Source organism: Nyctibius grandis, chromosome 1, assembly GCF_013368605.1.
Source record: "Nyctibius grandis isolate bNycGra1 chromosome 1, bNycGra1.pri, whole genome shotgun sequence".
NCBI lineage: Eukaryota > Metazoa > Chordata > Aves > Nyctibiiformes > Nyctibiidae > Nyctibius > Nyctibius grandis.
The window spans coordinates 35,341,780-35,368,153 of record NC_090658.1 but is presented as its reverse complement, the minus strand read 5'-3'; the positions used below and the strand labels follow the sequence as shown (position 1 = coordinate 35,368,153).

The 26,374-nt window shown below is 59.7% G+C and overlaps 2 protein-coding genes across 3 annotated transcripts in view; both read left to right on the top strand.

Moving 5' to 3' along the window:
- The window catches only part of TMEM63B (transmembrane protein 63B), a 49,710-nt gene extending 42,434 nt beyond the window's left edge, over positions 1–7,276 (top strand). For both annotated transcript variants that reach the window (XM_068400742.1, XM_068400732.1), the window contains 8 exons: positions 701–787; positions 2,165–2,230; positions 2,370–2,532; positions 2,700–2,805; positions 2,959–3,126; positions 3,267–3,382; positions 3,613–3,693; positions 4,763–7,276. In XM_068400742.1, coding sequence (XP_068256843.1) covers positions 701–787; positions 2,165–2,230; positions 2,370–2,532; positions 2,700–2,805; positions 2,959–3,126; positions 3,267–3,382; positions 3,613–3,693; positions 4,763–4,927 — 952 coding nt within the window. In that variant the 3' untranslated portion in view covers positions 4,928–7,276. The remainder of the gene's footprint in view (positions 1–700; positions 788–2,164; positions 2,231–2,369; positions 2,533–2,699; positions 2,806–2,958; positions 3,127–3,266; positions 3,383–3,612; positions 3,694–4,762) is intronic.
- Positions 7,277–11,018: 3,742 nt separating this feature from the next.
- CAPN11 (calpain 11) lies at positions 11,019–23,269 on the top strand. Its single transcript, XM_068400754.1, has 22 exons — positions 11,019–11,097; positions 13,014–13,296; positions 13,894–13,963; positions 15,432–15,550; positions 15,694–15,827; positions 16,003–16,171; positions 16,738–16,821; positions 16,908–16,993; positions 17,183–17,257; positions 17,670–17,830; positions 17,910–18,079; positions 18,297–18,308; positions 18,597–18,808; positions 18,933–18,972; positions 19,240–19,305; positions 19,648–19,705; positions 19,801–19,865; positions 20,704–20,772; positions 20,904–20,982; positions 21,443–21,559; positions 21,635–21,693; positions 21,951–23,269. The coding sequence occupies exons 2-22, from the start codon at positions 13,051–13,053 to the stop codon at positions 21,975–21,977; spliced, it is 2,118 nt and encodes a 705-aa protein (XP_068256855.1). The 5' UTR covers positions 11,019–11,097; positions 13,014–13,050; the 3' UTR covers positions 21,978–23,269.
- Positions 23,270–26,374: the final 3,105 nt, after the last annotated feature.

Below are 26,374 nucleotides of genomic sequence, written 5' to 3'. Positions count from 1 at the left end.
TTTTGTCTTCCACTCCCAAGCATGGTGTTATGTTGCACCTCTTGGACACCTGGGATCTGCTGTGGACAGCTGTTGTGCCAGTGCTTAGCTGTTGTTGCGCAGCGTGGTTGAGCAGAGCTTCATGTAGGTCTACATGAAGAAGAAAGCTGTGAGGAGTTGGGGCTGGTCACTGAGAAATGCTAGTAGCAAGGGAAGTCTTGTCTCAGGTGAGCAGGCAGGGGTGGTGTGCCTGTACCTGTGTGTAAGTCATAGCTTTTCCAAGGGAAAATTGCCTTAGCTGCTATGGCTTCTGGCTGTAGGGAAGGTATTTGAAGTGCAGAGCACTAGAAACGTGCTGCTTGTGAGCCACATCCCCCACAGGACATGCGATGTAAGCTTTGTTTTCTGCTCTGTGTTGCAAAGACTGGTGGGGAGGATGTCACCAGCTCTGAGGATTGCAGGTCAAGAGAGATCATTGCAGAGAGTCGTCTAAAGATACAAGGGCTGGGAGAGCCTGTGAGACAAGGGGGCAGGAACTGGGACTCGAGAACAGACCTCAGAGACTGGAGGGAAAGGGGGCATATTCACATACCAGTAGTGGACAGGGTGGGATTCAGATTAGACACTGGGAAGCACTTTCTGATGGGAAATCGATGGGGGCACCACTCCTGGGGCTGGTGGGGCAACAGTGAAATGTTAACAGCCTCCTCTCTGCCCTCAGGTCTGGAGAGAACAGGACGACCATGCACAAGTGTTACACCTTCCTCATCTTCATGGTCTTGCTGCTGCCATCGCTGGGCCTGAGCAGGTAGGGGTGGTGGGAAGGGAAAGCAAGACCTAGAGCACAGGGAGGGTTGAGATGCATCCCTGGTTGTTCTCCTACACTGCATCCTTTCCCCACTGCACAAGTGCCCTGGCCACTATCCCCATGGGAAGGTGGTGTTTAGTGCTGGTTGGGGGGGCAGGCCAGACTATACCTGGCCGGGTCTCTAGGAGATCATTGAATGGATCTGCAGACGCATTGATGTGTGCTGCGGTGTTACAAATAATGCAGCAAAAATTGGCATGGTTGATGGACACGTGTGAAAAGTCTGCTCGAGGTCTGCTGGTGAAGGAGGCATTCCCCGCCTCTGTGCTCAGCACACACTCCAGATTTTGCACAAAACTAGTGAATTCCCTATTTGAGCCAGAACTGAGTAGGTTGCACTGCTTGGCTGGGTGGGATAGTTATGTGTAGGCTGCAGCCAATGCTCATCTGTTTGGATGCGAGCCCCAAATCTTCCTGCAGGGGTTATAGAAATGCCCTGTGGCAAACAGCAGTGCATCAGCTGCCAGCCGTCAGCATGGGCTTGCAGCACTGAACAGTGGCCGAGTAGAGCAACAGTGTGAGGAAGGAAAAACTAGGGGGTGGGAGTGGGATGAGGGGTCCTCACTGTGGTAGGGAGTTACTTATACATTGTAGGGTGGGGGGTCTACAACCCCCCAAATTCAGGATTTGGGATAAAGCCCCTCAGTGGCTAAGTGAGGCAGCTCCTGAGAGTAGACAAGCTCTCTGATAGAGGCAGAAGGATGAGTGGCTGCAGCAGTGTTTCCCAGCCAGATTTAAAATACTTTTTTGCATGTAACTTTACAACCCAGGCAGGTGAACGCTCTCAGAAGGTTTGCATTTTGACCAGATACCATTGAACAGACCGCGCTTCCTTCTGAGGACTCAGCCCCCCTGCTATTGCCTCTGGAGCTCTGTATTCCACCAGTACCCGATGTACCAGAGAATTGGATGGTTTTATATCAAAAAATCAGAATTGAGGAAAATGGGATTTTTTTTTTTTTTTAATTTCTGTGTTGGAGGGTACCTTGTACCTAACCAGTTTCTTCTGTAGAGTCAGTCACCTGTTCTTTGCATGGATGTTGTGCCCAAACAGAGGGAAGAGGAAAATACTTTACTGATAGGATCAGGGCAAACAGATAAGAACACAGACAAAAGTGGGAAGCTTTACATCCCTTTTTGGGTGCTGCACTGTTTTTCCCAGTGTCTGATTTACATACTTGCTGGTGACACATCCCAAGGGGGAACAGAACAGTCTATGGTCAGAGCTTTGGGTCCTTCTAGAGCAGCTTCCACATATTTGCATGTGCATGTCTGTTCTGACTGTTCCTCTTTTCTTCTTGCCCCCCTCCTCCACAGCTTGGATGTGTTTTTCCGCTGGTTGTTTGACAAAAAATTCCTTGCCGAAGCTGCTGTGCGATTTGAGTAAGTGGAGTTGGGCAGAAAGCCCTTCTTTGCAATGAGGGGAGGTTCTTGTTGGCATCCAAAGGTACCGGGGGCTCCCAGCAGCTGCCCTGCAAGGGGGGAGCACCTCCTGCAGCCTGCTCTTGCTGTGCCTCCCTAGGTGTGTGTTCCTGCCAGACAACGGGGCCTTCTTTGTCAACTATGTCATTGCCTCTGCCTTCATTGGGAATGCCATGGACCTCCTGCGCATCCCCGGCTTGCTCATGTACATGATACGCCTCTGCCTGGCACGCTCAGCCGCCGAGCGGAGGAATGTCAAACGAGTACGTATCAGGGCTGAGGGGGTGGGTTGTGGCCTCCTCACAGGTATGGGAGTGCTGCGGTGGGCCCCTGCGGGGGCTCACCTGATGCTGTGTGTACAGCTGGGTGTGTTGCACACCCCTGCTCAGCTCCCAGGGTCGTGCTGACAGGTCTCTGTTCCCTCTTGCAGCACCAGGCCTATGAGTTCCAGTTTGGAGCTGCTTACGCCTGGATGATGTGCGTCTTCACTGTGGTCATGACATACAGCATCACCTGCCCCATCATCGTCCCTTTTGGTAAGTGATACCCTCTGCCTCCCTGTGTCAGAAGCTTGGGAGAGCTCGAGGCAGGGAGGCAAGGGTGAGGTGGGGGAGATATTCCCTGTCAGTCAGAGGCGTTGGGAAAGAGGCTGATTCCCCGCTCTGCTGGCATCCCTCCCTTTCTCCCAGGGCTCATGTACATGCTGCTTAAGCACTTGGTGGACCGATACAACCTGTATTATGCTTACCTGCCTGCCAAGCTGGACAAGAAGATCCATTCAGGGGCTGTGAACCAGGTGGTGGCAGCCCCCATCCTCTGCCTCTTCTGGCTTCTCTTCTTCTCCACCATGCGCACAGGTGAGCGCTGGGCTGGGATGCCAGCCTCTGGCCTCCTATAGAGCTGCTTCCTTGGCCAGGCTGTGGTCCTGGCAGCCCCTAGCCACAGAGCACAGTGAAGGTTCCTCTGACACTGCTACCGTGGTTTTTGTTTGCCCCAGGGTTCCTGGCCCCCACTTCCATGTTCACCTTTGTGGTCCTCGTGATCACCATTGTGATCTGCCTGTGTCACGTCTGCTTTGGGCACTTCAAATACCTCAGCGCTCACAATTACAAGGTGAGGCAGGGCTGGGTGGGGTGCGGGACCCTTCTCCTTGGGAGCACAGCTCATCAGTGAACAGTGGGGGCTCTGGGGAGGCCCCAGACTGCTCCCCAGCAGAGCCTTTCAACCCTGGCTTCACGGAGGGGACAACCCCAAGGTTGTCCTTGCTGCCTATATGCTGCTCCTGTGGTGGGACAGCAAACAGGTTGCCTCAGCAGTCTCTCAGTTTCTCCTTTCATCTCCAGATTGACCACACGGAGGTGGACGCCATAGAAGACAGGCAGAACGGGAGACCTGCCACCAGTCTGCCGACTCCCAAATCAGCTGTGAGTCCCTGTCCCCACCTCCATGCCCTGGCACACTCCTTACCCGAGTTTGGGAAGGGGGAGGTAACTCCCTGTCCAAGTATCTCGCTCCTCACCTCTGTGAGGTAGTACCTGGAGTCTCCCAGTGAGGGTGGGAGGCAAGTGTTAGGCGCTGTGCCCCTCACCTGAGCTGGGTGATGAGGTGTAACTGCCCCTACACGCACACACATGCTAAACCCTTTCTTGCTGGTTCTCAGACACTGCACATTTACTTTCTGCCTCTCTCTCGGCTGGGACAGTGAATCCTGCCGGGTCGGTCTCCCTTCTTGTTCTGCATCTTTGTACGCTTGCCTGACAGCAAAGGCTGTCACCCACTGGGCTGGCCCTAGTGCCAGCGCAAAGGGGTCTCTGTGCGCACTGCCTTGAAGGCCATGAAAGTGCTTTGGGGACTCTCCCCTCCCCTGCCCAACTCTGAGATCCCAGAGTCAGTTTTCTGAACTTCTCCTTGGCTCACTGGCTCATTCCAGCTGCTTCCTTCCACCGTGAGATTTTTCTCGTTGAGGTCTGTGCAGAGCTGTTCAGGGGGTACATGCAGAGCTGGGGTGAAGGAGAGCCTCCTGTTTCCTTGGAAGAGCAGGGCTGGGGTGTGCACTTGTAACCCAGGCTCCTTCCCAGTCTCCATGTACCTAAGGGCAGTGGCACCTCTCCAATAGGAGATTCCCCAGAGGAGGCAGGCACAGCCTCAAAGGGGCACATCCACTGGCAAAACAGGGAGCACAGTCTTCCAGTCCACGTGGGCTCCAAAGATCTGAGAAGCCCCATGCTCTCCCAGCCCTGGCTCCCTGGGGGTGCTGTCTGTCCCAGGATGCTGGGGTTTGGCACATCCACTGTTGCAGGGCCAAGCCAGCCCCGCTTTTACCCCCTCTCCTGGTACATCCCATGGAGTCTGGACCCTTTCTCGCCCTCCCAGCATATCCCCACACTCAACCTCTTGCATGGCACTTCACATGTTGTGCTCTGCTGCCACGAGAAGCCCCCCAAGCTCACGTGTGTTTCTGCTCTCTCCCCACCCCGTGCCTGGCCCCGGCAGAAGTACATCGCCCAAGTGCTGCAGGACTCCTCACCTGAGGGCGAAGCGACGGAGTCGGAGGAGCAGGGGTCACAGGACGAGGAGCTCATCAACGCGGATGGCATGAACGACACGGATTTCCAGTCGTGTGAGGACAGCCTGATAGAGAACGAGATCCACCAGTAGGGACCCCGGAGGGCGGGAGGGGAAGGAAGCCCAGGAGCGGGGCAGGCTCTGCACATGGAGACCCAGGGAGAGGCACCCGAGGGTGCTGGCTGCTGCCCTCGCCCACCCGCCCCCCGGGGCCGCTGCCTTCAGTGAGGGAAGGGGCCCTGCCGCAAGCTCTCCATTTCCCTGCCCCTGCACCCCTGCACAGGCCCAGCAGCTCGGTGGGCGTGCTCTTTACTAGCTACCTTCTTTAACAGGTCCCTGGACCCCCAAATCCCGGGGGCTAGGGAGGAGGGGGACCGTGACACCCACGGTGCTGCTCTGGACCTGCAGGGAGGAGGAAGGCTGGGTGCTTTGTGGGGAGGGTCGCAAGGGGAACCTCTGGGGTCTCCTCAGCAGGCCCCTCTGTCCCCAGTCTTCCTGGGGAGAAATACTAATAATTTATTAGATTTACAGGAAGGTGATAAACAAAAAGCTTTAGTCAGTGTATTGGAAGCCCCACCTAGGGAGGGGGGTGGCTTTTGTTGCACCTTGTGCCCGTGCATGTCCTTTCTCAACCCCTTGCAGCATCCACCTGGTGCAACATGCCAGGAGCTGGGCCGGGCTCAGGGGGTGGTGACAGAGACTTCCCCCTACCACAGGGAAGGTGGCAGCCTGGCCTCATGGTCAGGGTGGCATCACCCTGGGGAAGGGGCACAGGGTTGGCATGAGCTGGGCAGCCCCTCGCAGGGTGAGGGGTGCTGAGGGCACTTGTCGTGGGCAGGAGGAGGCGCAGGCAGCCTCTGCCCTGGGTCCTGTCCCCTCCTTCCCCAGGGGCACAGGAAGGGAATCACAGCATCATTTTAAGAAGCATTTTTTTTGCACATTTTACTCCCCTTTCAAACAAAAATCAACCTGACCCCCATGTGGTACCACAACCCCCTTTGGTGCCCTGTGTCTGCACAGCAGGGTCAGGCCTAGGGGCAGGGGGACTGTGCTGGGGGTCTCCTGGGTGCTAGGGAGGGGAGAAAGGGTCCTGGATTGCAGGCCCTCGGCACCCTGCAGGGTTGGCCCTGCCTCGTTTCAACAGGGCCCCATGGGCTGCCCTCCCTGAGCTGCCACAGGATCGTCCCCCAGCTGAGGCGGCCAGAGAGGGAGGGAGTCCTGGGAGAGCAGCCCCTGGGAGCCCTTTCTAAGCAAGCCCACCATGTTCAGGGGCACAGAAGCCTCATGGGGCTGTGCTGGCTTTCTTCACCTGCCCTGACTGGGTGTAGGCTCCTCTGGCATCACCCAGCCTGAGAGAGAAGGGCTGTTCCTCCCCTACCTCTGCCCTTGCCCCCTTGCTGGTGATAGCTGTGTTCCGGAGGCAGTGAGGAGTTAGGATGGATGGGAGAGGTGGACTGGAGCCTCTGGCATCCACATGGAAGTCTGACCCTGTTTGAAGGCTCTTTGTGACGAGGTTTCTGGTCAGGATCAGTTGCCCTCAATTCCTGCCCCCCTCCCTTTATGTAAAATGTAAAGGAAAATAATAAATCTCTCTGCTATTGAGCTATATTTATTTCCCTCAACCCCCTGCCACCCTCCTGTCTGGTGCTCATTGTGGATACTACCACCCTCCCTTTGCCTGTCACCTGTGGGCGCTGCTCCAGCTCGCTGGGGCCGTACCCTCCAGGGTCTGATGGGGCTGGGTGGAAGGGGACAATCCTCTACCTTTTCAGTCACCCATGCTGGCCCTGGAGCTCCAAGCACTTTAGTAGACCTGAACAAGTGAAGCATCAGCCCAGCCCAGCTCTGCTCTGGGGAAGGGCCATCACATCCCATGGCTTTTCTCTCCCTCACCCCGCATTAGAGGAGGGGAGCCAGAGACAGGGAGCAGGCGGGGGGCTGCTCTGCGGAGGACTGGGCTGACTTCCCTGTACACCTCTCTATAGGAATCCCAGGCCTGGAGGAAAGTGGGAATGGAGAGGAAGAGATGTGGGTCTTCAATGCATGGGGAGGGCAGGTCTGACCACCCCGTCTCCCAGGGCTCAGCCATGGCTGGAGCACGTGTGGGTGCAGTGGGGCACAGTGAGTGTCACCCGTCCCCTCCAGGGATGGGCTGGAAATGAAATGAGCGTGTGAGCTGAGAGCTCACAGTCGGCTGCTGGCGTGGGGAGGATGTTGATCCTCCTTCCCTATTCTTGCACCCACCTAGCACCCTCGCCCCCAGGGCAGCAGGCAGGCTGGGATGCTCCAGTCTCTGTCGGTACGGCCATGGCCCAGGCTGCCTCTGGGGCTGTCAGGGCTCTGCCCGCGGAGAGCTGTGTGTTCAGAGTGGCACTGTCTGTGTAGAGATGTGTATAATACCCTGTATATATTTGTGTACAAAAGAAAAAAGGAAAAAAAGGAGCTATTGTTCTTGTAGTCTTTTCTTTGTGGAGCGGGTTGGGGGCTGGGACCTGGGAGGAAAGGACCCCAGCTGCAGCAGGGATGCAGGAGCATGCGTGGTGCAAAAGGAGGCATGGGGGGCTTCATGCTCCCCCTGTGCGAGCACAAGCCCTGCCAGCAGGAGCTGAGCTGTGGCTCACAGCCTCTCCCAGCCTTGCAGAGGCACCAAAGGCCTTGCTGCTAAAAGCAGATGGACGGGGAGCTGCGTGCACTGAGGCTGGGGTGCTTTGGGAATGGTGTGGGAGGGGCAGGGAGCTTTGCTGGTAGCCTCGGTGGCAGATGTGCAGTCTCAATAGCAATTTATGTGGCCGTTGCTGCTGTCTCCATCAAGGAGCCTGTCTCCTAGCCTGGTTTGGGTGGACAGCGAAAGGCTTTGGGAAAGGGTGAGGGGTGCCAGACCCCTGGAGCGCAGCTTGGCTGAGGGTGCTTTCTGGCATGATGGTGCACAGGGGGAGGCAGCAAGCAGGACTGCTCCCCGCTGCTCTTTGGAGCAGGGGTGGGTCCCAGGCCGGTGCTGCCCTGGCCCTTAGCCCAGCACGCTCATTGATTTGTGTACGGTGGCTGTTGCTTGGAGGATGGTGCAACACAGAGGTGAGGTGTGGGGCAGGCCACTGAGAGAGGGACAGGTAACCTTGGCCGCCCACCTCCATTCCCACCTCGCTCTGCTCGGGCTCCGTGGATTCGCGTGCCAGTGGCACAGCGTGAGTGGGGAACAAAAGGCTTTCCTTCCCCTGGCAGCCCAAGGACTGGGAAGAGGCAATGCCTGGGCACAAAGAGAACTACAGACTAGAAGAACGGTGCCTGCTGCCAAGTCCCTGCAGGCATCGCTGCCAAGGGAAGCTTGAGGGAAGGGAACAGGGAAATTGCACAGGTATTCGTGCAGGTGTTTGACGGAAGCACAAGGGGCAGGACCCAGGACAGCCCGTGTGATAGGATTAGTTAGGAGCAGTCTCATACCCCAGGATAGTCATCTGTGAAAGAAGCTTTAAAGGCCACCGAAGGGTAATGAGGCAAGAGATGAACGGGAGGAGAACAGGGTCACAACAATGGCAGGCACTGTCGTGGGTGGATCTGAGTGGGCAGGGTGCTTGGTGGTCAAGGCCTGAGAAAAAGCTGTCAGAGCCATTCAGGTACGAGCCCTTGCGTCACAGGTCTGGTTGCTCCTTGTCTGAAAGCATGCTGCTGCCTGCAGCTTGGTGCGGAGCTGGCTGGTCACCCCAGCAGGGACCCCCTACTCTTCCAGCCTGCGGGCAGTGATGCAGCCACCTTCTGCCTGAGGATAAGATGAAGCAGCCACTGCAGCACCGCAGAGCAGGGCACCCCAAAGCCTCCTCTGTGCCAGGGTGGGCAGAACAAGCTGACCGTGGTGGGCTCTCCTAGGTGGGAATGGGGACAGGGCAGCTCTGGTGGCTCCTGGCCAGGGCCAGAGTGTTTGCTTGTGGGTGCAGTGGCAGGGCCATGCCATAGCTGGTTTTGAATGCCCTGGTTGTCCTTCCCTCAGGCAAGGGATGGCTCCTGACCCCATATGCAACCTGCTCCCTGCTGAGCAAGGAGTTTCCCCCCCTGGGGCAAGGTGGAGTGGGTTAGAAAGCAGGTGCTCTGCAAAGGCCCAGGGAGAGCAGCAGGATGCCAGCTCCTGCAGTGAGGTGGTATGGGCATGGCCTCCCTCGCTGCAGCCAGGCATGAGGGCAGGAGCAGGAGACCCGCAGTTGGTGACACCGGTTGGGATGACCATGCTCAGCCCTGGCACCAGGACAGCAGTGCAGAGTTTCTTCCTGCAGGTGGGGCTGGGGTAGGCTGGTCATGCCAGGCCAAGCTATGTTGTGCTGGGCCACGTGGGCCATGCTGGGCTAAGCCACAGCAGGCCAAGTTGTGCTGGTCCATGCTGGGCCATACCATGCCAGACAAAGCCATGTTGCGCCACAGCGGGCTGCACGGTGCTGTGCCAAGCCCCGCTGTGGCCATGCCTGCTGGCAATGGCACCACCCAGCATAGCTGCACCATGAGTCACGGAGGACACGTACAGGCAGCCCTGCTGTGGGAAGCCCCACGGCAGTGGGACCTGCTCAGGGTGGGCCCTACCGGCACCCAGCAGAAGGGGCAGCTGGTGGGGTGGGTGCTGGCCATGACTGTGAGCGTGCAGGAGTGAGGTGGTGTGGGCACAGCCTCCCCAGGCAGGAGGAAAGGAGAAGGGACCCCAGGGTGGGTGACACACATTGGGACCACCATGCTCACCCCTGGCACCAGAAGGCCAACAAGCCCAGGTGCAGCGCAGAGCTTCACCCAGCTAATTCGGGGTGCCAGCAGCGTGGGGCAGTGCCATGTCACCCCCAAACCCTTCTCCTAGGGGAAAGTCGCTTCCTTTTCTCCTTCCAGCTCTGGTTTCCGTGTCCACTGAGCTGGGAGCAAAGGTGGAAGAAGCACGCCCAGCCCGGCGGTACCCCTCCCTGCCGAGAAGCTGGGAGAGGGTGACAGCAGACAAAACCGCACCACCAGCCCCGATAAATCCCTTCCCGGTATCTGCAAGAGGTCTCTGCGCCTTTAATTCCCCCTCCCACCACCCTCCCGGGCTTTGCTCGTACATCCTGCCCGCCCGAAACCCCACCTTCCGCGGGGCCGTACCGAGCCGAGCCGGGCTGGGCTGGGCTCAAGCGGGCAGGGCGGTGGCGGCGGCAGCTTCCGTAAGTCCATCCCCCCCCCCCAAACCATCCTCATCCTCAACCTTATCCGACCCCCAGCACGGAGTTAGCACCGGGGGGGGGGGGTCCCCGCCGCCGGGCGGGCTGGGCTTCTCCGCCGCGGAGGCCCCCGCGGCGGAGGAGCCCAGCCCGGCCGGCGGCGGGGACCCCCCGCCGTGCTCTGAGCTCTTCCAGGCTTTCCTATCCCCGCCCAAACCCTTTCTATCAGCGAGGATTTTTGCATTAGATAACGCAGGCGTAGAGACGCGGAGGTTTCCTAATGAGGGCAGCGAGTAAAACCGGGTACCGCAGCCACCCGGGATGCGATGCCCGACCCCAAGCTAACGCCGCATCTTGTCGAGGGGATGCGGGAACGTGAGAGGGGAGCTTGTGGGAAATGAGGGTCTTTGGCGCTCGGAGGGTTTGGGAAAGGCCTGAGAGCTGCCTGACGCAGTGTGGGTCCCTATGGGCGGTGGTGGCTCCTGGCCCCGAGCTGAGTATGCGGCAGGATGCGGTGTCCGGGCTTGGCCTGGCTGGTTTTAAGGAGGGTGACGGAGACTCTGCTCCCCCCCACCACCTCCTTCAGTCTCCAAGACCAGCTGACGAACCAAAGGTCTGCGGAGATTTTTTGGCTGGATGTCAGCAATGATGCTGTCCAGGGCATGCGCTACGGTGTGCCAGGTATCCGGGACCCTGGGGGGACCTGCGTGTCTTCCTGCTCCCATCTGAGGGTGATCAGAGGTGTCTCCGATGCTAGAAAGCATCATATTGTTATTGGATGTTGCCTGGCATAGAAAAATGCCCCGGCGGGTTGGCTTGTCTCTGCTCACCCGTTCCTCCCCCGTGCAGGATCTACAGTGTCCATCAGTGTCAGCCTGAGAGGGGGGTGTCAGCAACCGACCCCATTGCTTAAGGCCCCACGTGGTACCTCTCCCATCCCGGGGGCTGAAATGTTTTTTTCTCGCTCTGCGCTTGCGTGACCTCCGTCTGCCACCGAGCACAACCTTCCCGAGTATTTTGAGCCACAGAGCTAAGAATAACTTGCATGGTGGCCGTGTCTGTGCTGCACGCTGCTCCCCGTGTCCGCAGCCATGTCCAGTGCCGGTAGGCAGGGTGGGAGAGGGTGCAGGGAGCCTGGCAGGGGCTGCGGGCAGGGGGAGTTCCCGGCCCTCGGCAGGCTGTGGTGTGAGTGCCGGGGAGGTGGCAAGATGGGAGCTGGAGGCTGTGCGGGTGGCTGCATTTGGGATTCCTCCTCTCGCACCCCCCTGGGGCCTGGGCAGCAGCTTGGACCAGAGGAGCCATCCCACCAGCTCTGCAGGCAACGCGTGCCTCGCCACTGGGAGAGGCTGCTGGGGTACTGGCTGCGGAGTGGGAGTCGGAGGGAGGGGGTTGTGAAGAAGGGCTGAGCTCCATAGATTTGGGGCCATCGTAGAGGAGAGAAGGACTTGCACCTCCTTGCAGAAGGGCAGTGGGTTTAGATCATCCCAGGGCAGGAGGAGTGATGGGGAGGAGTAGATTTTCTTCCTGAAAAGCTTCTGGCTAGGGCAGCCCGTTGGGTTAGCAGCCAGGTTTATGCCCTATGCTCAGACCAAGAGCTTGCACTCTTCGCTGTTGCCTGCCTTCCCCTGGGTATCGCAGCACTTCAGGACAAGGAGAGCCACCTCTCCGGAGCCAGGCTGCGCCCTGCTCCACTGGGACGGGGCACTGGGGAGGCAGCAGGCCAGCGCTGGCATTCCAGCCCGCTGCTCTGAGTGGGTTGCTGGCTCCTGGGTTATTTACCCGAGGACTGCTCCACTGCCTTGGAGGGAGAAACCTCCAGAGTATTAAGCACCAGCCCCGCCGAGCAGGAGCTGAGGTGGCTGGGGAGTGGGGCAGGGTAAGCCGCAAACGCCAGTGGGCCCATGGTGGTGGCACCTGCCCCACAGCCCTGCTGCAGGTGACCCCGCTCGCAGGCGGGGTTGGACCAGATGACCCCAGAGGCCCCTTCCAGCCTGGGTGGTGCAGTGGGTGTGTGCGGCAGCTCCTGCCACGGGTGCCTGAGCAGGGCTGAGGGCAGTTGGGCATGGGGAGAGGAGATGGGGCTTGCCCCACCGCGGCGGGTGCAGTGGGGCAGGGCTGCGGGGCCAGGCATGCCCAGCAGCTGTGTCATGCCCGTTCGAAGTGCCTGGCTGGGAGCTGCCGGTGAAACCCCCCAGGACGACAGCCTGTGGCAAGGCTTATGCCAGGGCGAGGGATTAGTGTGGCGAGAGGGCTCTGCCCTGCCCCAGTCTCCAGGTGCCGGGGTGCCCCGCTGCACCCCGCATCCCTTCCCCAGTGCCTCCCAGCAGGCTGCTCCGCTGTCGAGGCTTGAGTCACCCTGCCCGTGCTGACGGGAAGGGCTGTCCCGCCTCTTCCTTCCCTCGTCCTCCGCCGGCCCCTTAGATAGAGCTGTCCCTGCGCCCCGCTGCGCTCCTCCCTGCCCGGCCCGATTGACTCAGTGCTCAGGCAGCCGGGGCGGCTTTCGAGGGAGAGGGAGAGGCGCCCGGGGCTGGGAGAAGCTGCGGAGCGGCCGCTGACGCCCTCCCGGCGGCGACGGGCGAGGAGGAGCCAGGACGGGAGAAGGTCCCGGAAAGCTGCGCCGGGAGGAGAGGCTGCCGGGGGCGGAAAGTGCCTGCAATTCCTCCGGGCTCGACCGTTCCGTGCGGCAGGGGCAGGAGAGCCGCAGCCTGGTCACCGGCGGGCTGCCTCCTCCCAGCCAGCCCCCGAAGCGGCTCTGCTCACCCAGCGGGGCCACGGCAGCCGGGCTGGAGGCCATGGCTCGGGACGGGGCCGCTGCCAGGGATGGGATTTGGGGAGGTCCTCGCGGCGCGTGGGACCACCCTGGGGATGCTCTGTGTGCCGGCTGTGCTCGCAGCAATGCTGGTGGAGAAGGTCCCTGCCGTGGGCGTGGTGAGGAACTGGGGATCCAGCCTCTGAGCCTGGCACTGTGTGAAATGGCTGACGTGCCCTGCCTCAGCCCGGCTGTGCCCGTCTCATTGCAGGGAGCGGAGCTGAGGGTAGCGCTGCCAGTGCCCAGCCATGATGCCCTTTGGTGGGATGGCTGCCCGTCTGGAGAGGGACCGCCTGAGAGCTGAGGGTGTTGGCCAACACCACAACGCCATCAAGTACCTCAACCAGGACTATGAGGCCCTCAAACAGGAGTGCATTGAGAGTGGTACCCTCTTTAGGGACCCCCAGTTCCCAGCTGGCCCTTCTGCCCTTGGATTCAAGGAGCTGGGGCCGCACTCCAGCAAGACGCGGGGGGTGGAGTGGAAGCGTCCATCGGTAAGTGCTGGGCTTGGGTCTCCTTGGGCTGGGCTGGCGTCCCTGCCCTGCAATGTCTGCACTGACATGGTTTGCCAAGCTGCAGCTGGGCTCTGGCCTGCTCCTCTCGGTGCTCAAAACCCCTCGAGTGCTTCATAGCCTCTTTTCCCAAGGGCCTAGAGCAATGCCCCATGAGTGTCTGCTCAGAAAAGCATCATGTCTAGCAGGCCCTGCTTCCTCTGGGCAGCAGACCGTGGGCTTTAAAATGGGTGGGCTATGTCATTGCTTCTAGATGTTGTGACATGGATGTGTCACCCTTGGTGACTGGGACTTTTGAGGGTGTATATCCCCTGGTGTGACACAAGTGCAAGGGGAATGCCATTGCTCCGTCTAGCCATGTCCTCCCATGGCTGCAACAGAAGAACTTGCCTTGCCTTATCGTGATGGCCTTGGGGTTGCAGTCGAGCAGATTTCCCTGGCAGAGGGCAGGTGGGGTGCATCTCTTGGGTACCATGTACCCTTCCTCCCAAGTCAGAGCTGCAGCAGGTGCCAGCCCCCCAGAAGCCCAGGCTCTGCCGAGATCCAGCACTAGCATCTAATTCTCCCCTCCTCCTGCAGGAATTAGTGGATGACCCTCAGTTCATCGTTGGCGGTGCAACCCGGACCGATATCTGCCAGGGGGCTCTGGGTGAGTATTGGAGCTCTGTCCCCAGACCTTGGTCTGGAGAGCAGTGGCTGGGGAGGGTTGGCATGGTTGGAGAAGAGGTGTTTGTGTAAGGCAGGGGCTGAGGGTGGACTGGTTTCACAGCACCTTTCCCCAGGCCCATGCAGTGCATTTTCATACCAGCCTCTGCGCAACCATCTCTATACCAAAGGCTCCCTTCCCTTTTAGTGCGGAGGGAACTGAAAGGTGAGGGACACCCTGTGCCTCCTGGTGCCTCTGGGTTAAGGCTCCATGAAAATGGGTTGATGTGTGCACTAAGGTCAGGGGAGATGTCAGGTGGATCTGTGCCTGACATATGCTGGCAACACGAGGAGCTGCTCCAAAGAGCTCCCTGCTTTGATAAATGGTGAGAGATGGCAGCTGGATGACAGTGACAAACTGAGGTGAGGATGTGCTGGTCATGACAAAGTGCTTGCGAAGCAACGCAATGTGGCAGAAGGGAATTGAAAGGAGAGCTACAGAGTACAAGTGGTGATTTGCCAGTTCTCCAGGGGTGTCTGCCAAGCCAAAGGCACTGAGACAGAGCAGTGTTAATGGGCTGGGTAGGCTGGCAGGGCTGGCAACCGGGATTTCATGCTCATCAGAACCAGATCTGGGTACCACCAAGAGTGTTGTCCTGATCTAGATCAAGCTGGGCACTTGATCGGGAGTATCGTGTACCTTAGCACACATTGCACGCTGGTTTCAGGACTTCCACATTTAATGCATCCAGTAATTAGAACAAACTTGAGGTGGCAACTGGAGCACGTAACAGCCCAGAGCACTGCGGTGGTGTTCAATTGGTCATTAAAAAGTCTGAAATGCCGTTTTGTCAAACCACAGCCCTGTACAGGTTATCCTCGGGGCTCGGGGCTAAGGTGTGACGGTCTTTAAAGGCAGAAGAGAAAGGGGAACCAAGGCAAAGAATTTAAAGCACAGTGCTGGCCTGGAGCAGCGTTGTGGTTAAGAGCACTTGGAAGGAAAAGTGCGGTGGTGTTTCTCGCAATTTGAGAAGCCGGGGCAACAGCAGCATTAAACCTCTCTCTTGGTAAAACTTTTTTTTAAATGCAAAGTGTAATTCCGCTGCAGAACTCCCTGTCTGGGATGTGGAGGGCACTCACATGAATGAGTTCCAGGGGGGTCTAAACAAACAGCTACAGGAGGGGGCTGTTGGTGCTGACTGTACGTGATGGTCTGGACAGAGGCTCCAGGTCAGGGAGGATCGTTCCCTGTTGCCTTGAGCTAATACTGCTCTCCAAGGCAGGCTGAGTGAGCCCAGCTCCCCGAGCCCCGTTTGTTTGCTGGACCCTCTCCAGTTTCTCCACATGCTTTTTGAGCTGGGGAGCCCCAAACGTTTGCAAGGAGAGCACGCTGCAGGCTCCTACACATCCACTGCCTCCCCTCCAGCTAGGGAGGTGGCGGGGGCTCACGCCGGCTTCCTCTTCTTCCTCAGGTGACTGCTGGCTGCTGGCTGCCATCGGCTCCCTCACGCTCAACGAGGAGCTCCTGCACCGTGTAGTGCCCCACGGGCAGAGCTTCCAGGAGGACTATGCCGGCATCTTCCACTTCCAGGTGGGCTAGGAGCAACTGCCTCTCCACAGCTGGTGGGCTGGGGGTGCGAGGGAGGGTGGGGGGCTGAAGGCATCCCTCTGGGGTAGGGATGAGCAAGTTGTGTGGTGCTCTGAGCTCACCCCACTCTCTCCTGACCCCCCCAGATCTGGCAGTTTGGTGAGTGGGTGGATGTGGTGGTGGACGACCAGCTGCCCACCAAGGACGGGGAGCTCCTGTTTGTCCACTCAGCGGAGTGCACCGAGTTCTGGAGTGCTCTGCTGGAGAAGGCCTACGCCAAGTGGGTACCCCCACAGCGGGCACGTGGGTGGGTGGGGGACAGGGCACCTCACTGTGCAGGGCAGAGAGGAGGGGGTCTCTTCTATCCCTGGCCCTGCTTGTGCTGGGTGCCTGGGGAGCAGCAGCGTGCTACGTCCTTGTCACCTCATGTGCCCCTCTCACTGGCTGGCGCTCAGGCTGAACGGCTGCTACGAGTCGCTCTCAGGGGGCAGCACCACCGAGGGCTTCGAGGACTTCACCGGCGGCGTGGCAGAGATGTACGACCTCAAGCGTCCGCCGCGCAACATGGGCCACATCATCCGCAAGGCGCTGGAGAGAGGGTCCCTGCTGGGCTGCTCCATCGACGTAAGTGGTGCACCAGGGTGAGCCAGGGGCTCTGCCTCAGCCATGGCCAAAGTGAGGCCTTGCAGCCCGAGACTGTGTCAGCAGTCCCCTCGCTGGGACACCAGGTGGGAGGTTACTTCTTTCCCCTCTTAGCAGAGCACCCTTTCCAGAGCCAGCGTGGCAGCCCCAGGGTACAGCCCGTGGGGCTGCAGCCCAGCTGCTGGGAACGGGTTCCTTTGGATGGAGCAGGAAGGTCCATCTCAAGCGTGGGCTGTTGAACAAGGGTCTGCCTATAGCTCTGGCCATGTCTTATGTCAGCATCTGAGAATTATCTGGAGCCGGGTTTTCCATCCGTTCCCTGCCATGAAATCCTTTTCTTGATGGATCTCCAGGGTCGTCTGGCTGGGAAACTGTATTTACATTGTCCGCAGCCAGCAGCCCTTGAGCAGAGGGTGCTGGTACCTGCTGCTTCTCTTGGCTGGAGCAGTGCAAAGCAAGGGAAATTCTCCACATGGTGGAGGGAAGGGGTAGGGATAGGACTACATGAATGTAATCATACTCACTTGAGAGTTGTACATTCTTCTCAGATCACAAGTGCCTTTGATATGGAAGCGGTAACCTTCAAGAAGCTGGTGAAGGGCCACGCCTATTCCGTCACAGCCTTCAGAGATGTGAGTTGGCTAGATGAGACTTTAATAGCAATAAAATAGCCTGCCCAGTGGCACGGGCTCAACCTCCTGTGTCTGGTGACTGGCAGGTGAACTACCGGGGCCAGCAGGAACAGCTCATCCGCATCAGGAACCCCTGGGGTCAGGTGGAGTGGACCGGAGCCTGGAGCGATGGGTGAGTTGGCCAGGTTGTCCTTCAGCGGACACTGCACACACAGCCATCGAGTGCACGGCACTGCCGAGGGGAAGTCCGCAGTGTGCAGTGCCCTTTGCATTGGAGAGGGGGGCAGTTGAGGGCCAGCTCTGAAGTGCTCACAGTTCACCTTGAGTAGTCCTCATCTAATTGTCTCTCCTGCTATTCCAGCTCCTCCAAGTGGAACAACATTGACCCTACTGACAGGGAAGAGCTGCAGCTGAAGATGGAAGATGGAGAGTTCTGGTGAGTGCCAGAGCAAAGTGCTGCTCTTTTTCAGCAGCCAGCCTGGGAAGGAGCAGAGGAGCTGGGGAGAAATCCTGTGGTCCTACTTCACCTGAAACGCATGACCTGCCTTTACGAGCCAGCTTTCCAGCACCGGACAGTCTGCTCGTGTTTTCTCAGCTGATCTAGTTAATAATTTTCTTCCGTTCAAGGAAATTCAGCCCAGCTAAATGCAAAATAAACATCTAGGAAGGGTAAACATCCCTTCTTCCCCAAAGCCAGCAGCGGGCTTTAAATGAGCTATAACTGCTCAGGGTAAAAGATCTTGCTGTCACTTAATTCTCCCAAAATGTTGGCTGGGTCCGAAGCTGCTTGCGCTCTCCTCCCTCCCCCCAGCAGTGCCCTGGCCTCAGCTCCTGCCTGTCTCCCGCAGGATGTCTTTCCGGGACTTCATGAGGGAGTTCTCCAGGCTGGAGATCTGCAACCTGACCCCCGATGCCCTCACCAAGGATGAGCTCAGCAGATGGCACACGCAGTTGTTCGAGGGCACGTGGCGCCGGGGGAGCACTGCCGGGGGCTGCAGGAATCATCCAGGTACCTCTCCCCTCCACATCTCCGCTCTTGGTAGCGTGATGGAGCCGGGTGTCTCATCCACGCATCCTCTTCCTCCCAGCCACATTCTGGATCAACCCCCAGTTTAAGATCAAGCTGCTGGAAGAGGATGACGACCCCGGGGATGATGAGGTGGCCTGCAGCTTCCTGGTGGCTCTGATGCAGAAGCATCGGCGGCGGGAGCGGCGGGTGGGGGGCGACATGCACACCATCGGCTTCGCTGTCTATGAGGTAACCCCTGCCTGCTCTGATGCTGCTTCCTTGGGACTGGCTCAGCCCTGCCAGTCCCACCTCAACCTGGCACCCCAGTCCTCAAGGAAACCTTTCCCACCTGCTTTGGCCAGTCTGTGGGTTACTGTCCCCCATCCAGTGCTTCCTGCAGCTGTAAGGGATGGGGGCAGGTACTGGGATTCTGATCTTTTTTCTCCCTTTTCTCTCCTCCCTGCAGGTTCCTGAGGAGGTACGTCCTGAGCCGCCGGAGCCTACCCCCTCTTGGAGGGGAGCACGAGAATGGGTGGGAACGGGTTAATGCACATGCACACACGCATGTGCACCCAGTGGCGTGGGACATTCTGGCAGTGGCTAGGGTGCTAATGGGTGCTGGGCATCTCCATGCAGGAGGGACAGCTCCTGGAGGGATGGGCAGCGCAGGGATGTCCTGCCCAGCGGCGCTGGCTTTGGTCCTGCCGCTCCCTCAGGGTCCCCCCCATCGCAGGGCTCTGATCCTCAAGCACGTTCATTCCCCCAGGCCCAAGGCAGCCAGAACGTGCACTTGAGGAAGGACTTCTTCCTGCGAAACCAGTCGCGGGCACGGTCTGAGACCTTCATCAACCTGCGGGAGGTGAGCAACCAGATCCGGCTGCCCCCCGGCGAGTACATCGTTGTGCCCTCCACCTTCGAGCCGCACAAGGAGGCCGACTTCATCCTGCGGGTCTTCACTGAGAAGCAGTCGGACACAGCGTGAGTCTCTGCCTGGCCAGGGGATGCCCTGTGTCTTGTGAGCAGTGGGACATTTCCCCACTACAGGCAGCCTGCTGGCTGGGGACCCCGCTCATCACTTTGTTTTCCTCCTTTGTGCCCCCAGGGAGCTGGACGAAGAGATCTCAGCAGACCTGGCAGATGAGGTAGGAGCTGCCTCTTTGGTTCGGTTGCTGCTGAGGCTCTGGGGCTTGGGAGGGGGAGCTGCAGGCAGGAGGTGGCTGCCTAGGTTTGGGATGTCACTGTGGCTGGAGAGGGGCTGGCAAGGTCAAGGTGATGGAGATGCAGAAAGTAACAAAGATGAGAAGAACAAAGAAGAGCTTCACCTCCATCTTGGGTTTGCTGAGCCTGGGAGGCAGGGCAGAGCCTGGGTTTGACCACTAACCTCTTCTTTCTGGCCTGCATCACCCCAGGAGGAAATAACTGAGGATGACATAGAGGATGGCTTCAAGAACATGTTCCAGCAGCTGGCAGGGGAGGTGGGTATGGCTGTGCCGAGCTCTGGGGGGTCCTGGCCTGGGGACAGGACGGGACCGTTGGCCGTGAGAGCTCCAGCCCACCCCACGCTTGCTCAGTCCCATCCTGCAGACAAGTCTGTCTCTGCCGTGCATCAGCCCAGCTGCCCCCAGGGGTGGTGTGATGGGAACAGATTTGGGGAAGGGGCATCCAGCTGCGGCCCAAACTCTTCTGGGCATGCAGGAAATGCAATGGTGCCCTGATGTTTATGACTAAGGCAGAGATGTTTAAGCAGGAGGTGGGGAATGGCCACTGTTAGGGTGGGGAGCAGGCAAGGGGTGTGGCTAACTCTGCTTTTGCTGCAGGACATGGAAATCAGCGTCTTTGAGCTCCGGACTATTCTGAACAGAGTCATCGCTAGACGTAAGCGCTGCCTTTCCCGCCCCTTGCTCCCCACGGCCCAGGCCTGCTCAGCAGGTTGGATTTTGATGCACGTGCTCAACCTCTTTCCTTCTCAGACAAAGATCTGAAGACAGATGGGTTCAGCCTGGACTCCTGCCGCAACATGGTCAACCTGATGGATGTATCCTCTTGGCGCTGTGGGCAGGGGCAGCTTCCCTGGTGCTCAGCCTGCTGGCAGCAAGACTTCTCCATGGGAGCTGGGGCTTGGTTCTTCAGACGTGCCGAGGCCGTTCAACCAGGGGAAGGAAGGAAGGGGTCCTTGTGACTTCAGGGCCACCTGCCCTACACCCCTGGGCTTTAGCAGCAGGTTTTATAGAAAGGACCATCAGTTCCCCTGCTTGCTGTGGGCCCTGGCTCTGCTGCCAGAAGCCCAGTCCAGCCCCACTCACACCTTCAACTCCCCCCTCCAGAAGAAAGCTTCCCTGCAGGCTCCCCAGCCTGACATGCCATGATGCCACCCAGCCTTCGAGGTGCTCCTGAAAGGGAACAAGGGCTGTTGGGCTTCTTTCTCCCAAAACCATCCTGTCCAGCAGTTGAGGATGAGATGTGTGAGAGTGACAGGAGACATGGCCTGTGTTCCTGCTTGTACAAGGACATGCAGCTGAGAGGTCAGGTGAGGGTAGAGGAGCAGCTCCAAGCCCTTCTCCAGCCTGTCCAGGCAGCATCCCCTTTTGCTGCAGGCCAGCCCAGTTTTGCTCCAAGGACACCACAGTGATATGCTTCCTACAGCAGCAGCATGGCTGCTCCTGGGGAGTGGCATGGCAGCATTGCATGTTCCACACTGGGTTGCAGGCTCTGATCTTGCTGATGCTGCAGGACAGAGAGGGGAAGTTGCGGGGAAAATTGGGCAGGCCAAGTGTGGCCAGGCTTTTCTCAGCGCAGGTATCTGGGATCTGATGGCTTTGCCTTTATGCCACCCCCTTTGCTGGCTGCTTTCTCCTTGACCGTCTGCTCCCCAGAAAGATGGCAGTGCCCGCCTTGGGCTGGTGGAGTTCCAGATCCTGTGGAACAAGATCCGGAGCTGGCTGGTGAGGAGGAGCAGGGGGCATGGCGCACTGCACAGGGGTAGCACCCCTCCTGGGGCAGCAGGGTGAGGGGACAGCCAGGCTGGAGGCCGCAGGAGAGCCTGCCCTTCACATCCTCCATGATGTTTTTGCAGACGATCTTCCGCCAGCACGACCTGGATAAGTCGGGCACCATGAGCTCCTACGAGATGCGCATGGCTCTAGAGTCAGCCGGTAGGTCTGGAAAAGGATGGGGCTGGGCTGGGGACTGGGGAGGGGGCTCCTGCTGTCAGAACGCTGTCCCAAGTAGCTGAAGAAGGGTGAAACCAGCCTATATTGCGTGCTTGGAGCCAACCTGTTGTAGTGAGATGTGGCCCATGTCTGCGCTGGGCTCTCTCCATCCCAGCTGTGCCAAGTGCTGGAGCCTCGGGGTTAGGGATGCATGCAAGGTGGTCCCAGCCTCTGTCCTCCTCTGACCTGCAGGGTCCCATCGTGGTGAAGCAGAAGCCTGGGGTGGATCAGTGAGATAACTAGTCATATGGCTTCAGGGAGACCATCCCCTCCTCCTGCTGAGGCTGGACTTTATGCCCTTCCTTGGGTGGGTTGGTGGCCCCTTTGGGTGGGGGCATGGACTTTCATAGTTACATCCTCCTCTCCTGCCTTCCTAGGGTGCTGACTGCTCTCTGCCTTGCAGGTTTCAAGCTGAACAACAAGCTGCATCAGGTGGTGGTGGCCCGCTACGCAGACGCCGACATGGGTGTAGACTTTGACAACTTTGTCTGCTGCCTTGTGAAGCTGGAGGCCATGTTCAGTGAGTGCCAGCCCCGGGGCAGGGAGGGCAGGGACAGAGGGATGTGTTGCTCACCTTGCTTTTGTGCCCCTGCAGGGTTCTTCCACAGCATGGACCCCGAAGGCACCGGCACCGCTGTCATGAACCTCTCCGAGGTGAGAGCTGAGCCTAGTGGTGAGGTGGGCCCAGAGGTGGGGTGGAAGACAAGGGGACAAGGTGAATGGGGCACCTGGGGTGGGTGGTAGAAAGCCCTCCAGCCCCTTGAGTAGTGAAAGAGCCCATGAAAGATCAAGATGAGAAAACTGAATTGCTTCAGGCTCCGTGTTTCTTGGAGGGCTGTCAAAGTTGACACATGAGGGCGTGTCAAAAAATACACCAGCCCCTGCTCATCCCTTCTCCCTCTCCTTCCCAGTGGCTGCTGCTGACGATGTGCGGCTAGGAGCCCCGACAGATCCCCTGCAACCGGGACACCCCAGCGGGCCAGTCCCCCTCCAAGTGCCTCCCCTTGGATCTGTGGACACAGGATACTCTTCCCACCTTGCTCCGTCCCACGCTGAGCCACCAGCCCTGCCTCCCGCCAAGCCTCATGCCACCTTCTCCGGTGGACCAGGGGTCAAGGCAGGCAGGGGGTGCCCTTCTCTTCTGGGCTGGGCTTCTTTCCACTCCCTCCCTCCGCTCTCCCCATCCCAGAAGAGGAGGAGGGCAAGCAGCATGGGGTACCTGTGCATCCCTGCACCGAGCTTGGCAGGAGCAAAGGAGCAGGCTGGGGGCTGGCTGCGGAGGAGGGAGAGGCAGGAGCTGCGGGGGGGAAGAGAGGGGGACTCATATCACTTGCTCTAGTGCTGCCCCATCCGCGCTGACACGTGTTGCCTGTCTCTGCGTCCATGCCTGAGAGCATCAGCAGGTACTGCCTTGCTTAGGCAGAGGCAGCGGGTTCCCAGGGAGCCGAAGTGGCCTGGGGGGGAGGAAGGGCCATACTCCTCTTCTTGAAGCCCTTGCACTGCACTCATCACCACTAAGCACGACCAAAGCGTGGAGCCCACTGGCTCTTTCTGCGTGGCCTTCAACACATCCCTCCCACCCCCATGCCCCCTGCCTTTGCCCCACCACTGTGTCAAGCCCTGCAACTTAAGTACTGAATGTTTGGGGGCTCCCCTGCCACATGAACACGTGCCACCCTGTAGTGCCACAGAAGCTCCTGTCTTCCACATGGGCACAGCAGTGCCACCACTGTCACAGCAGCTTGGTCTCCCATCCCTGGGATGTCCTGGGACATCCGCTGCCCCTGCTTACGGCCCACAGCAGGGCTGGGGCGGGATCAGCACCCAAGAGGCGATGCCTCCCCCTAGAGAGGAGAGGGTGGTGTTTGGGGAGGTGTTCTCCTGCTCACAGCTGGGTTTTCTCCCCCCTCACCCTCCCACACTGTTACACTCTCCTTTTCCCTTCGGATCCTTTGCCCAGTGCGGATGGACTCCAGTGCCAACGTATTTGCACTTCTCTGTGCTCCTCCACTCCCCTCGCCTTCTTCTGGGGTAATGGGGTGGCTCCAGCTTGGCAGCGGGTGACGGCCCGTCCTTTGCCCCATAGAGGCAGGCAGGCAGTAAGCTTCCCCCAGACCCCTGTTGTCGCTGGAGGACGCGCCTGCAGCAATAACCTCTGCTGCCTGCCCGGCAGCTCTGCTTCCTCACCCCGCTCACTGCGCACTCGGGGAATAAACCGAAATCTATTGGACGTGTGGCCTGGGCAGTGGCTTGGGGGGTCGTGTCCTCTCCCTGCTCACCGTGGCCTGGGTTAGGGGGGGATGAGACGCAAGGCCAAGCCCAGGGCACACTGCTTGCCCAGCCTGGGACATGGGTGGAGGAGCACCACCAGGCGCAGGTCTTGCCATAGGGATGGGGGGTCCATATCCCCTGGGATTTTATAAAACTCGCCTCTTCCTTTGCAGGGGGGTCTTAACACCGACACACAGGGGCAGCACCATGTCAGAGAGGTGTGAGGGAGCACTGCTCTTCAAAGTGAGAGCAAGCAGCATGCTGTTAGCAGGGCTGTTCGGTTATCCCAGGGATTTTTTGAGCGGAGGAAAAGCCAGCGCTTGCTCCCTGGTGTTGGCAGCAGGACTGCGTCAGTGCCAGGCTGGGATGAGAAGGCTGGGGCAGCTTCACCCCAGCCTCTGCCCAAGGGACAGGGGTACAGCCATGCTCCTGCTCAGCTAGGACAGCCCTGGGTCTGGCCACGGTGTCCCAAAAGCCTCCCCAGGGCACCGATGGATGCCTCTGCCATGCAAGCAGCTGGAGCAAACCATCACTGTCCCCCTGCCTTACCAGTGGCCCAGCAGTGGCTGAAGGTAGCTGACGAGGCTGGGTTTGGCCTGGCAGGCTTTTTGCTGGGGCAGATCAGCGTTGCCCACAGTTCACTGCCATGGCCAAGCCCCAGGGGCAGCACTACCCTGCCCAGCCCCTCACCAAGGTCTCTGCTGGTGCCAGAGCTGGGGGTCTCCTCTTAAAGAAAGGTGTCTTGGCGGAGTTGGGGAGGGGAAAAAGGGTCCACTCGGATAGGGTGGAGTTAACCATGGCGTGGGTGGAAGGGCAGCCTGGAGCTCTGGACCCTGTAAAGGGACCACCCGAAGTATGTGACCCTTGGGTAGGGGCTGTGGGAGGCTGGTGTTTTCCCCTGCTTCCTTCAAGGCCATGCAGGTTACAGCTGGAGGCAGAAGTCTTCCAGGAAAACGGCAGTGGAGAGCTGGGGGGGGCGCTTTTCACTGCGTGGCTCAGAGCAGGATTCACTGTCAACGTGCACACCCTGCCCCTTGCTGACACCCCAGAAGGGCAGCCCAGATGGCCCCAGGGGTGCACCTAATCCCACCTGGCATCTCAGTCTCTCATGTGGGTGCCCTTTGTGCCAGCCCAGCTCTCTGGGACCAGGCTCCCCACCGTGGGGCAGCTCCCAGCTCTGGGGCGAGATGACCTGGCTCAGAGCACAGAGGGGACTTGAGGTGCTCCAGGGCTGCATGGAGGTGGGCTACTTGCACTTGGCTCATGGCGACCTGTGAGCTGAGCTACCCCATGTGGGGTAGGGGTACCTCGGGGCTTGCCAGCCCGGGCTCCCTGCTTCTTCATGCAATCCCAAAGCCCCTGGGAAACAAGGGCTTGGGGGTGAACAGACACAGGGGCAAGCATGCAGAGCTGTCAGCACTGTCCCAGCTGCGGGGCCTCATCGCACACACACAGGCCCAATTGTAGGGCACAGTGACGCCCCGGCTTTGGGATGACAGGTGCCTCTGGTGTAGCCCTACCAGAAGCCCCCTCCCTCCCTCCCTCCCTCTGGGTGCCAGCTGGCAGATCCCTTCCCTTGCTGGCCCTGGCAGCTGGCAAGCCAGTACCGGCGGGGGGTCGGCAGGCGGGGGGTCCCCAGCTGCTGGCTAATGCCACGAAGAGTAACCTGGCTCATTTCCCTCACTGCAAAAGGGGACAAGGAGGTGGCCCAGCAGAGTCCTTAAATGCTGGTGTAAGGCGAGGAGCAAGAGGGGCCAGGGGCCAGATGTGGCCAAAACTGGTCTTAGCGTAGGGTTTGTCTTGCCATGGGCACTAGCCAGTGAGAGCCAGCCTGCCTTTCCCACACCCGTCCCACTGGTCTGCATTGGGTGGGAGCGCACAAGGTGGGCAGGCAGCACCCGTGGGTGCACGGCACCACTGCTCCTGCTCCCCAGGACCACAGCATCCCCTCCTGCACCCCATGCCCCGTGCCCCTGCCTCCGGCAGCCTGGAGCCGCCTGCTCGCCCCGGGGGTCCCCCCTCTCCCGCCAGCTGCTCATATCTATCCTCCAGGAACAGGAGGGGGACAGGACTGCAGCCCGTCCCCAGCTGGCCCCACCAGCTGCCCCAGCAGCCGGGCTCTGGCCTCGTCTCCCCCTCGGCTGCGCTTCACTCTGCCCCGGGCCCGCTGCCGCAGGAATATCAGTCCTGTGGGCACAAGGGGCCTTTGTGTGAGTGGAGCCAGTGGGCGGGGGGCCATGGCCCAGCCCAGCATCCCAAGCTGGGGCTGGGGAGAGCTGCAGCCGAGGGCACGTGTGTGGGCAGCAGCTGACACCGGCATGGCCTCGCAGATCCTGGCCAGGCTCAGCGGTGTCCCCACTGCTGCAAGGGCTGTCAGGGAGGAGAGCCCCCTCCCCATCCTCCTCGCCCCTCCGGCCCCAGCAGCCAGGCACTGGGAGCATCCTGCAGCCACCGCTGGCCCCGGGAGCAGCACCAACACCAGCACAGAGCTGGCACCTCCTTGGCGAGCCTCGGCACCCGTGCCAAGGTATGCCGTGGGCTCAGCCACCCCGCGAGAGGAGCGGGAGGGCTGGGGGCGTGCGGCGGGGGCCGAGAGCGCCAGGCGGCAGCTGCCGGGGTCGGCCTTTCTCAACAGCTGCCATCTCCGCGCCAGCAGCAGGGAATGTGCACGGGCTGGGGCTTTCCAGGGCCTGGCCATGGTGCGTTAAACAAACTATTTATAGTGCTCACATCCCTCCCCGGCAGGAACGGCCCGCGTTCCTCCTGCGCGGGGCCAGGCGCTCGGGTGCCACTGGTGTCCCCACCACCAACACCCTCTGGGGTCCCCACCACAAGGGTGAGATCTCCTCAAAGAAAGGACTCTCAGCTACCTCTCATCTTCCTCCGCCCCCATTTCTGTTAGCTCCCAGTGCTACACCCAGAGCAAGATGTGCAGCAAATCCCACGCACCGTGTGAAGAGATGCCCAAGGGCCATGCCCTTCTGCCCAGCATCCCTGCTAAATCCTCTGGAGCCTTAACCATGCGACAGCCGCTTTAAGCATTGGCAGGTGCCGATGGTTGCCC